General features: G+C 35.9%; 1 protein-coding gene across 1 annotated transcript; it reads right to left on the bottom strand.

The window, feature by feature from the left end:
* Positions 1-11,978: 11,978 nt before the first annotated feature.
* Positions 11,979-12,311, bottom strand: LOC142163261 (protein FAR1-RELATED SEQUENCE 4-like). Its single transcript, XM_075220532.1, has one exon. It carries the CDS (start codon positions 12,309-12,311, stop codon positions 11,979-11,981), a length of 333 nt encoding a protein of 110 aa, XP_075076633.1.
* Positions 12,312-13,675: the final 1,364 nt, after the last annotated feature.

Raw genomic sequence — 13,675 nt, 5'->3', positions numbered from 1 at the left:
TCTCATTACTCAACTCAATGTACACCATACTTTCTAACTGTTGTGTATATCACACGTATGTATAAGAAAATTGGTCTGGTGCGATGTCACGTGACACCGTTTGCCGCAAGGTGTATATGCAGTGGCGAAGTTAGGAATTTTTTCAAGGGTGTTCAACTTTGAAAAAAGTAAAAAAAAAATCGATAAAGGGTGTTCAATATGTGTTATATACCTCTAAAATGTAATATTTTACCTATGAACATAGTGCAATTTTTAGACGAAGGGTGATCAGTTGACCACCCTTATATCCATGTGGCTTCGCCGTTGGCTGAATGTATCTTTATCCAGATTAAGATTATTCATTCATCATTATAAAGTTTTCTTCGATAGCCCATACTCTTGTATGAGTCCAAATTTGAACAACCCCGACAGTTGATGAGTACGACGAACGACGAGATCTTCGTAGTTCGACATCTTGTAGAGGACGACCTTAAGGCGAACAAGAGATCATATGACCCTTGCAGTAGCGCAGGCCCATTAGGGGACATTAGGAATATTCTTTCGAATATTCCGTGTAACTTGTCTTTTAGAGCTTAGAAGAGTTTTGTTCCTTATATATAGAGGGAAAAACAACCTTGTAAGCTCTCTGAGCACTTTTCCTAACCCATAACACTTGATGTAAACTTGCTTACAAAAACGACGGAGAGGATTATCGTTTAAAAGGTTTTTGGTCTCAATAAAGAATTCTTATCATCGATATTCTCCTTATCTATCTTTTGTTCTAGAGATTATTATAGTTAGCTAAGATTTACCCCTTCATTTTCTTTGATTGATTTATTCAAAAAGGTTCCGATATCTTTTGAGTCAAACAACTCTTTCACCGGGGCATTTGCATCTATACCCGCTTTTTGTTTCACGTTTTAACTTGTGCCCGCTTTACAAAAAAAATTGCAAGCGTACCCGCTTTTTCGCATAACTTCAGCATACGGGGCTGAAGTAGCAAAGACAATCACGCAAAACTTCAGCATTCTAGTAGTTGGGCCTGAAGTTCAGCTCTAGAGCTGAAGTTTTTATTTTGTAACTGGCGAAGAGCTGAAGTTTTTGTTTTTGTAAGTGGCGAACTTCAGCTCTAGAGCTGAAGTTTTTGTTTTGTAACTTTTGTTTTCAGCTCTAGAGCTGAAGTTTTTGTTTTGGAACTGTCGAACTTCAGCTCTAGAGTTAAAGTTTTTATCAAAGGAAGTTTTTGTTTTGTATCTTGGGACAATCCTGAACATCCCAATCCTTTATTTGATTTTAAAAAAAAATAAGCTACTTAATTTGACTCACCAGTAGCAGCGACAAGGAGAAGACAGAAGAGAAGGGCAATGAAGGTTGTGTATTTAGCCATATCTAGCTTGTTTTCCTTTTGGATTTCTTGGTGAGGAAAATGACAACAAAAATGGTGATATTTATAGCATGGTATATGCTCAACATTGTCAACTTAATTCATTTTTTGACTAATTCAAGCATTCACATTATTATTATGTACATGAGAAAGTAAAAAGAATAAGTTTAAGTGATTCCTTCGATTCCCTATAAGATTATGAATTGGACGATGAGAACGAAGAAAGAAAGAAAGAAGAAGAAGAAGAAGAAGAAGAAGAAGAAGAAGAAGAAGAAGAAGAAGAAGAAGAAGAAGAAGAAAGAGGAGCAGAAAAGGAGCTGAAGTTATTTAAAAAATGGGTACAAGTTAAAAGTTTAAAAAAAAATGAATATAGGTTAAATGAGGACGATCAAATAGGACGTTCCGTGTAATTTTTACTGGGATACCGAACCTTTTTCTCAAGGTATTTTACACAAATAGACGGCCGGATTGATTGTTTATTTTTTATGTCAGTTAATTACCCGAGTGTCACTAGCTAGGTTAAAAATTGTGAGGATATATGATACAACATGTACTACAATAAAGTAATACTCTCCAAAAGTCAATAACTTTTCGAGCCCCACATAGCCCAATGGGTCTTCGGACAAACCGTGTCTGCACTGTTTGAGCACTCCAATTTATGAAGAAACCGTCAATAAATAGGGTAAGTGAAAAATGATTGGGCTTGCTAGCTAGCAGCTACACTTGGAGCCCACCAATTAAAAAGAGATATTCTGAGATGGGCCTGGGTCCACCGCTCTCTGCGCCAATTTAAGGTGGGCTTATTTTCAATTTGGGAACCTGACACGTGGCGAAGGAGATCAGTAGGTCACGTTTCAGCCATGTGATTTGGGTATCCACTTCCCTTGAATGCAAATGGAAAAAACACGCAAATATGTCAAATGTTGACCTTTGCTATGTGGCATTTAATTGTTTTGGGGTGGCTAACAAAAGTCAAACCCCTGCTCTCTTATTCATTCGAGACCGTCTCCTTGAATGCTTACCTGTCATTTCGTAGGAGATCTCTTCGATGTCTTCTTGATCAGTTGACCTTGAGGGTAGTTAGTGCAATTAATATTCAAAATTAGTTTCAAGGATAATTTATACTAGTATTAGTTAAATAATGCTAATACAAAACGGAAAATATATTTGGCCACACTAAAAATGGCCCAAATGTCCAGATTGAGGGCATTATGATAATTTCGTACGGCTTTTGAGGTCATAATGGATAATTGTGTATTTTCGTTTTCCATATATACCCTTTAGCATATTTTATTTTAATTTTTTTTTTTCAAACAATTCTCTCTCATTAGTTTAATTATCTTACCTTCCCAAGGCTTCTTTCATATGTACACATGCATGTTACATCATCTTCCATAATACACTCAATGCACATATACATATACTATAACAAACGAAATACACTGAAATATACACATAGTATACTAGAGGAAATACGCATAAAATTAAACTATTATACTCATCTTGCATTGGTCACTTTCTAACCCTAAACACTTAAATATATAGTGCATCACCTAAAAAGCTTTTCCAACCCCCATTTTTCTATCTTTGTTTCTCCTTCTTCATCTCTTATCTTTCTTAGGGTTAGATTAAAGAATGGGGGACGGAAAGAGCAATAATGCTTCGAAAGTCTATGTTGTATTTCGTGGCAAGAGGCCTGGATTATACAACTCTTTGCACCAATGTGCTCCTATGATTACTGGTGTCAAGGGTAGCATCTTCAAGGCATTCAAATCGTATGATGAAGCCATGGCAGCGTTCAATAAGTTTAGAAATGGATCTCAAGTTGATAATATATCGGCATCGGAGGTGTATGTGGTATTTCGTGGTAAAAGGCCCGGATTATACAACTCTTGGTGTGAGTGTGCTCATATAGTTATAGGTTTCAAAAGAAGCATTTTCAATTCTTACAAATCTTATGATGAAGCCATAGCAGCATTCAATGATTTTCAAGAAGAAAATGCTGACAGTGAAGAACCATCTTCAAGTTCGTTTGTAGATGAAAGTAGTGTAGGGGTTGAAGGTGACAATGGAGCAAGTGTTATATCATCTGTGTTGTTAGCCGGAATGTTTGTAGGGATGTATATATCAGAAAATTGTTCAGTTTGATTATAATAAGAGTATTCTTTTCCCTTGTGAACCGAATGTTTTGTCTATATTGTTGGACCTCAATTGAAAAGTTTAGTTCTAAGTGCCAAAGGGTTATCATCTATTGACTAGATGTTAAGTGGTTATAAGCGTTAGATTCATTTTGCACCTGTTTTAATCCTTACTACATTGATTCATGAGATTCCTCAGATTTTGGATACTGTCTGGAATGTTAGATGAACTTTTCACATTTGTTTGATTTTGAAAAATTGTAGTAATGTCAGATTTTGGACGCTGTTTGTTTCATTTCTTAAAAAAAAACTCCTTCTTTTGACAAGAACTTGAGAAGTTTGCTTCATAAGTACTTCTTTTGTTCTCAACTATCTTTAAATTTTTCATATATTTCTTGACAATACATTTTCCTACTGTCCAAGGTTGGTGTCATAAGTTCAATGTACTATATTAATTTGGCAAAAAATTGATCACCTTTAGAGGACTTAATTAATATTTACAAATGTTACTCTTATTACTTTCATTACATTAGGCATCAAATGAACAATTGCAATATTGAAGACAATATGATTGTTTTGTTAACTTGAATCAAACAATCATTTAAGTAAAAAAAAAAAAGATTCAAAGACATAATAATATAGTTTCATTAATATGAGATTTCCTAACATCACCAAAACATAATAAGATCAATGAAAGCATCACCATAAATGGTAGACAACTTCATAGACTATTAGAAAAACATCACCATAAGCAAAAAGACAACTTGAGATAAAACTTCATAATGCATGGACTACTCAATATTCTGGGTCACAGAAAGAGACTTGGTGGTCTTGGAGGCGGATTCAGTGTCACTAGCGATAACAATAATAGAATTGCTCATAGCTCCATTCTGGACAGATGGTGTGGTCATATCATCAAGCATGGTATAGATTGAAGTTAGCGGATGCTCCTCCAACATGACACTTTTTAGGTAATTAATGCTTGAGTCACGAACCACCCTCTCAAGAAATTCATTAACCTCATGCTTTAGCTTAGTAAAGTCACGCTTTAAGATCTTGGTACAAAATATTATGACTAACAGGTGAACCATGGAGTGGCTGTTCAATAGCTTTCTTAATCGGAGTCTTATCCATCGTTATGCTTAAATGTAGTAGTTGTTGTTGTTTGTTTGTTTTATGTAGGGTTAGCATATGAGAAAAATATAGAGAGAGAGTTATAATAGCTATTCCACTTCCCAATAGGACATAAAGTCTCTTTGTAGAGACCCTATGCAACCATTACACTTTTCAGTAGCCGCATCCACTCCTTCATGCGGACATTACACTTCCTAGCAGCCACTTCCACTCCTCCATGCATCTATTACACTTTCCAATAGCCCATTCCACTCCTCCATATAACCATTACACTTTCCAGTAGTCAATTTCACTCCTCTATGCACCATTACACTCCTCCATGCAACCATTACTCTCCTTCATGACTACAATTAATTATAGAAACTTGTCTTTATCCATCCGCCTATACAGATTTTGGATTAAAAAAATTTCTAAACTTCTGCCATATAGTGGCAGTGCCCTTCATAGGTTTTATCTCATAATCTCAACCTTAGAAGACTTGAGTAATCCGTGTAAAAGTTATTTGATCCTTGTTGAGGTTTAGGTTTAGGTTCTCTTTTGATTTAGGTTCATTTAGGTTTAGGTTTAGGTTTTGGTGGTTGAATTCTAATTAATAATGGATCGATCTCCGAAATTTTATATTGATAAATACAATTTTTGATTTTTCGTGTTGATTCTTTCACTTCTCTATGAGCAATTAATATCGATTTTTAGACTTTTTTTTAAAAAACTAATCTTCCTAGTCTTGTTCTTGGTTGTAAAATTATAGAAAAGAAGAGGGGGACTTGGCCGAAACGATGAATGCTAAAGAATATCTTAGTTGTAGTTCCAGTTTAGTCATTTTCTGCACCAAATATATTAAATGATTTTCAATTTAAATATGTTTTTTTTTAATCCAGTAGTCTTCTTAAAATAAATAAATATAATAATAATCATTGGAAAAAACACAAACAATATTATAAGGAACAATCATATCAATCCATAAACATGTTTTAATAATACTACTTTGATCTATTTGAAGTCACTACATATAACTAAAAGCACATATCTAGGTACGCATTAGGTGTTCCTATCACTTCAACAAAGACGATCACAACCCCGGATGTAGCCTCGACAAGTTCAAAGAGAAGAACACTCCCTTTCTTTAGATTATTATCGACAACAAATTATTTTTACCCCTTAACGAGTCTTCTCCAAACCCCACTTGTGAGAGTCACAGACCACTCCTTCCCATTACATAGAAGCATTGTTTTAACCAAAATAGGAGGAAGATAGTCACATATACTCTTTGAAAAAACTGCAAGAACATAATGTAAAGATAGGGTTCAGGGTTCATTGTTAGTTGGAATAATCAATAATTATCAAATCATGAAAATTTAAAATAAAAAAATTTACCAGATCATCACGCTTAATGTACGATCTGGGCACGTTCATCCGAAACCATGGATAGAAATCATCTTCAATCCATCTGTTAACATTCATATTTAAAGTATCTATTTTGTTTGGAGAGTTGGAAATGTTTTTTAATATTTAACTTGTGTTTAAGAGATATATAAAGAGTTAAAACTTTAGTTTCCCTCCAATCATATTTTTACTTTTCCCTTTGTTTCCCTCCGAAAATGTGATCTTGTTAAGAAGAGAGTAAATGAAGCATTAGAAAGTAAGGTTACGCCCGATGTCTCTCTCGGCGCACATTAATCCAAGGTAGGCTAACTTGCACCATTGATGGCTAGAAGGCGTAAACAAACATCAATAGCAAATGCAATTGTAACTCCGGTGACCTCACGGATGCAAGCGTTCACTCCACTAACATTTGGTAGCTTCCTTCCTTCTCAGTTCCAATCAATTCGAGAGGAAAGTGAGCTAAATGCTGAAGATAAATGTAACAATGATAAGCAATGGAACAGTACAGATCTAGTGAAGGAAAAGGAAATTCAAAAGTGCAAAGGCCAATTTCCAACAGTTCCGTGAAGATTACAGTTCTCAGAAGTTGGATCTTCAGTGCAACCAACTCAAGATCTAGAACAACATGCAGAAACAACAGTAGAAGGAAACGAGCAGAAACAACATGCAAAGGAGCTTAGGCAGCTGAATCGTAACGGGAATGAGACTGGAATATGTTCCACCAAGTCACCGAGATGGTAAGATAGTTATTCAAATTGTTGAGGAAGATGTGAGAGAATTGAATGACCATTGGGCAACGACCTTAATTGGTTATGTCCTAGGTGATGCTCCTATGAGAAATTTATGGAGGCTTATATTGACTCTGTTTGGGATTTTGTTTCAAAACCTCAAATTCTATATCATAGTGATGGCTACTATGTTTTTAGGTTCTCAACAATTGAATAAAGGGACCTAGTGATGCAAGCAAGCCCATACTCGTGTCACAACAAGCCTTTCATTCTACAGAATTGGGAAAGAGATTTTCATTTTGACCCTAAATGCATTACAATAATTTCATTGTGGATTCACTTCCCTAGCTTACCTGTTGGATATTGGACTGCAGATGCACTTAGCAAAGTGGCTAGTGCTATTGGAATTCCTATGTATACTGACAGATTCACGGCTGATCTTAACAAAATTTCTTATGCAAGAGTCTTAGTGAAGGTTAATATCACTGAACCACTATTGGAGAGTATAGAGATTATTACTCCATCAGGAACTATGCAGCAAGAAATTCTATATGAATGGAGGCCAAAATTTTGTAGTGAATGTATCCATTTTGGCCTTGAAAATTTTGAATGTTGGAGGACTAAGCAGTAGAACAATGAAGAGACTGAATTCAAGGCTCCAAAAAGAAGGAATAGAGGTAGAAAAAAGAAGACAATGCAGGAAGGGAAGCCAAAGGAACAACAAGAGCAAGAAAGGAAATTAGATGGGGAAGGAGAAGAGAACCAACAAATAGAGGCAGGAAAAGGTAAACAAAAAGCAGTAGCTGAAGATGCCTCTACACAAGTGACTGATCAGTAGAAATGAAGAGTGCAAGGGTCAGCATAGTCCTGTAGCAATACAACAATCTCATAATGATGAGGCCATCACTACAAATAGGTTCAAGATTTTGGAAGAGTGTGGGGCGAGCACTTCACAAGGAGATGTGACTGGTACTGAACCTATCCTTAAGCCACTATGATTGTGTGCACTTGGAATATAAGAGGGCTGAATAAGCCCTATAAACAGAAGGAGTTAAGACTCTTTCTGCAAAAGCATAAAATAGACATCCTTGGATGTCTAACTAGAGTAAAGGAAAGAAAGGCAAAAAGTATAGTGAACAAGGTAGCTAGAGATTGGGGTTACCGTTGTAATTAAACTAAAGCTATAAATGGAAGGATTTGGCTTTTATGGAAGACACACTTGATAGTTAAGGTACTCCAAATTCATGAACAATTCATTCATTGCTCAGTGGAAGATCAAGCAACAAACTTCCTGATTATGTTGATAGCAATATATGCTATGAATAAGGTGCAGGAAAGGGTAAGTCTATGGCATGAATTGCATATACTAGGTGGTCAAATTCAAACACCATGGCTTATCAGTGGGGATTTCAACAGTGTATTAACCACTGATGACAGGTTAGGACAGTCAGTGACAACTAATGAGGTGTAAGATTTCAAGCAATGTATTGACAATATGCAGCTGACTCCACTAAGAACAAAGGGGTGCTTCTTTACCTGGTGCAAAAACAAAATGCTAATGAAAGAGTGTATAGTAAAATTGATTATGCTTTTGGTAATTTTAGTTGGACTCAAAACTATGCACATCTGGAAGCTGAGTTTCTGGAACCTGGAGTTTCTGATTACTCCCCAATTGTTATTCAATTATGGAAGAGAAGAACTATCCACCCAAAGCCTTTCAAGTTATATATGGTGATAATGGACCATACGAACTTCACTCCGATGATGAATAGAGTATGGCAATAGCAGGATGAGCAGGATACTATGACTAATATATGGCTGAAGCTAAAAAAACTAAAAGATGAGGCTAAAGGACTGAACAAGGATATGGCAAGCTATGAACAAAGACCGACTCAAATTAGGGAAATGTTGAAATGTGTTCAGGCAACTATGGTCCTTGATCCCTTTAATCAGCTATTGAAAGAGCAGGAGCAACAGATTATAAGTGATTTGGAGAAATGAAGTACAATAGAAGAAAGAATATTGAGGCAGAAATCTAGAGCAACATGGATTGATTATGGTGACTCTAACTCTAAATACTTCTATGCACAACTGAAAATAAGGGCAAGCAAGAATAATATTACATTTGTATATAATGACATGGGGATGAAGATCACTGATCCAAAGGCTGTGGAAAAGGAGTTTACTGATTTCTTCACACAACTAATGGGGATGCAAATGGATTAATGCCATGTCCTAATACCAGTATCATTAGAACAGGAAACTGTCTCACATTACAACATCAACACGAACTAATAAAGGATATAACTTTTGATGAGATCGATGAAGCAATCAGGGATATGCCTAAGGATAAAGCCTGTGGAGTGGATGGTTATCAAATAGAGTTTTTTACCAAGCAATGGGAGACTATGAAGCAGGACACATATGAGGTTGTGTCTTACTTCTTTCACATAGGTGGAATGATGCCAGCATGGAATTGTACTACTATTACGTTGATTCCTAAGGTCACAGCTCTAACTAAAGTGAAAGACTACAGGCCTATAGCATGCTGCACTATATTGTATAAGATTATTGCTAAGATCCTGACTAGTAGAATAAAGAAAGTAATAGAGGTGATTATTGGGAAGTCTCAAGGAACATGTATCACACGTGTAAAATCTGAGAAAGTCCCACATGAATATTCTACCATAACGGGCATTCAAGAATCGGTACATGAAATTTTAATGAATTTGAAAGAAATTGTATCTGAATTCATTGAAAGAAGGAGCATCATTGATAACATCCTATTTAGCCATGAGCTGTTCAAAGGCTATAATAGGAAAGGTTTATCTCCCAGATATGTGCTTAAGGTTGACATTAAAAAGGCCTATGATTCATTGGATTGGCAGTTTCTTAGGTGTATGCTAACTGATTTTGGATTCCCTCAGAAGTTCATCCATTGGGTAATGGAGTGTGTTTCAACAGTGTCATATTCTTTGGTGCTCAATGATGGCCTTACCAAACTTTTCCAGGCCAAGAGAGGGATTAGGCAAGGAGACCCTATGTCTCCTTACCTATTTGTCATTGTAATGAAATACTTACAAAGAGAGATGAGCCAACTAACAGCCACAAATGAGTTCAAATACCATCCAAGATGCAAAAAGCTGGGAGTGACTCGTATTTATTTTGCTGATGATTTATTAATATTTTGCAGGGCAGATATAAACTCAGTAACCAAAATGCAGGAAGCCTTTCAAAGATTTTCTGCTGCATCTGGTCTTCAGGCAAATACAAACAAGAGCTCTATGTACATTGCTGGAGTACACCAGGATATCAAAGAATCACTGCTCAAACTCACAGGATATACCGAGGGATCTATTCCTTTTAAGTACCTGGGAGTCTCATTGTCTGCAAAGAAGCTGAATATTGATCAAGGTGGAGAACGCTCATTGATTACAATAAGGAACCTGGTCCCATAACTACAACAACAAAAATTGAAAATCGAGTTGTCAAAAAGGGTTTGACATAGAGGCATTACAAGCCATCAACACTCTCACTGCCACATCTACACGCCTAGACATGGATGAACCTGGTTCTCCTCTAAATCAACCCATGCATAGAGATATCACCGAATCACTCTTGTATCTCACTGCAAGTAGAGCAAAATATCATGCTCAGAGTTGGGTTCTGTACAAGGTTTCAATCAAATCCAAAGGATTCTCATCTGAAGGCTAGTGTAAGAATTTTGAGATATCTTAGAGGAACACAGGACCTGGTTCTCTACTATCCTTCAAGTAATGGATAGGAAAAGCTCGCCTGAAATGGGACATTCTCCGGGTTCCTATCTTGTCTCATGAGGCTCAAGGAAGCAAAGTTCAATGGCACTCTCAACAGATGGAGCAAAATATGTATCATCAACCTCCTATTCTGCTCAAATGCTGTGGACCAAGCAACAAATTGGAAGAACTTGAGTCCAACTCGACTTGTGGAACTGACCTTAATGAATGAAATTATATATACGACTATTATAGAAACAATCAATATAACTATGAATCATAACGATGTAATTAACATAGGTTATATGACTACAACCTTAGTCAATGGACTTATATGGTTGCTATAAGCCGATACGCATGACCTTAATGAATGAAATTATATAAATGACTATTATATAAACGGTCAATATAACTATGAATCACAACGATATAATTAGCATAGGCCATATTACTATAACCCTAGTCAATGGATTTATAAAGTTGCTATGAATAACTATAGGCCGATACGTATGACCTTAATGAATGAAATTATATATTGGCAATTATATAAACGGTCAATATAACTATGAATCACAACGATGTAATTAACATAAGCCATTTGAATAAATCCTTCCCAATTTGGAACTATCATATCATCATCCCAATTTAAAAGGTCATGCTCCAATCTGTTCAAATCATACTTAATATATTGCCTCATCACTTCAATGTCCAGTGCAATATCACAAACCCATTCAAAATGCTTTAATAGTTCCCTGAACATCATATATTCAGAAGTCATACGTGGGTAACCTTCTATAAAGAAACATTTCAAGTGTGGACGAACAACATCTCTTCTCCACCTTATCAATATATACCTCTCATTAACGTTTTCAATCTTCTTATGAGATAACACCTTAAGTATATGACAACATAGAATACCTCTTGTTTCAAAGCATTTATAACTGCATCTTAGATATTCGCCAATATATGTATATTCAACCGTGAATTCAAATGGATCTCTAGTGTTAAAACTCCTGAGCGAATAATCTGTTATAATGTATTTCTCCACTCCAGGGTTTGCTTGATGATCTTCAGGGGTGATGATTTCACAATGGTACAATTTCCTTAACTATACTTGAAAAAATTCAACCACTTCACGAGTATAACATGCTTGAAGTTTTTCCTCCCATGCGAATTTAGACAAACATTTTGGTTCAAAACACCTTGATCTATATCTAGCTTCCAATTCGTTCTCGAACTTAGCTCTTATGGCTAACTCATATTGCCGAACAAATAGCTTCAAAGTATTTTGGCGGGTGATAAATCCATCAAAGAAAGCATGCATTCATTCACTTATTTGTGTGGACAACATCCCAGCCCAAAAGTGGTCATTAAAGTATACATGAACCCATTTTCCTTCTCAAAATAAAGCTTATAAAACCAATCCATTCCATATAAGTTATATTTTGCAATATAATCAGTCCATCTTCTCTCAAACTCAGCTAATGTTAATGCAATCAAGGACTAAAGCCTTAAACTCTGCCTTTGCAATCTTACCATCAAGAACTCCGCTTAACTTCATAGGCAACTTTGCGAATATGTGATATATACAATATCTATGTACCGTATTTGGCATCAATGCATTTATGGTAGCCTTAATAGTAACATATTGGTCAATCATGATAGCTGATGGGTGGATATTGTTTAGAGCCCCAAGCCATGTAGAGAGCACCATTTTGTAACTTGTTATATCCTCACTAGACATAAGAGCGCATCCCAAAAGTATGGACTGCCTATGCTGATTGACACCAACAAATGAAGCAAATGGCATATTACATCGATTCACAAGGTATGTGGTATCAAGGCATATTACATCAAGGAACTCCTCATATGCAACCTTAAAGTGTGAATGAACCCAGACAATATTACGAAGTCGACCAAAACATCCACATCTACAGAGTTATAAAATTCCCTATCTTTTTGCTACTTGTCACTGAAGAGCTTGAGTAATGATTGTGCGTCCCCTTCTTCTGAAGCTTTCTACTCTTCAAAATATAATTTCTACAGTCCTTTGGTGTACAACCCAGATTTTCGGGGCCACTAGCAAGTACTTCAACGACTCTTATATTTTTTGAGGGTCTTAAGCCAGCAATATCTTCGGCTACAAGAGCTCTCTTAAGAGACTTACTAAGCGATCTGTGTCCAGCCATCAATCGTGATAGTGCTGGTTCCAATTGATGACTATGTTTTTTAACCACATTTGAAACACGCCATGAACCATTCTCCTCCAAAATTCTATTTATTCTAGCATGGCAATTCCTCCTCTTGGTAACATGCTTATTCCTTGGTTTCCTAGATCTATTACAACCATATTGCATATACCTAACAATATCACCATCTTTTTTGTTTGATGTTCTTTTGACAATGCAAAACCCTGATAATCTTGCAAATTCTTTGTAAAAATCAAACATAACATCCTTATTACTGAACCGAATCCCAATAATTGGACAAATTACTAGATCTTCTTCATTGAACTCATTAGATATTTCCCTGTCCTCTCCACCTTCTCCCTCCTCCTCTAAATAATGGCCATCATCATCATCATCATCAACATCGTCAACATGATCTTCTCTATCATTGAAGTTGCCGTTTGAATCAATGTTGACCCACTCATCTTCATTCATCAAACTATCGTCCGAATTCAACCCCAATGATATGTGTAATGCATTCCTTAGTTGCTCCGACCTAGTTTCTAGGCTGTTATTCGGGCTTAATGGCTCCAAACTAGTTTCTTGGTTAGCATTCATGTTTAGGTTCAGAGAAGGGCGGTGAACTATGTGTTTAATGAAAGCTCTCTTATCATATGTGTATGGTATACCAATGTATACCGTATAAATTTTCAAAAAACAATATATGTATACATACATAGGCTTTTGATCTCCCCATCCGTACAAAATTTTATTTTAAAAAAAAAATGTAATAGTATAGGTATACATACAAAGGCTTTTGATCTTCCCATGAGAGATTGATGGTTTTATGGGATCAATATTTTTTAATAATCAATAGTTATTAACTAATTTGGGAGAGAAATATTTTGGAGGAAAATAATGGCTATTAAGCCAAATATGAAATTAAGGGCTTTAATGGTATTTCAACAATGTGACCATCGTTGGGCCATTATGAGTGTGGCCAAAT

This window comes from Nicotiana tabacum, chromosome 8, assembly GCF_000715075.1.
Source record: "Nicotiana tabacum cultivar K326 chromosome 8, ASM71507v2, whole genome shotgun sequence".
In the NCBI taxonomy this organism is placed as follows: Eukaryota; Viridiplantae; Streptophyta; class Magnoliopsida; order Solanales; family Solanaceae; genus Nicotiana; species Nicotiana tabacum.
Note: the sequence above shows the minus strand (reverse complement) of the source record. Positions and strands in the feature narration are given on the sequence as shown.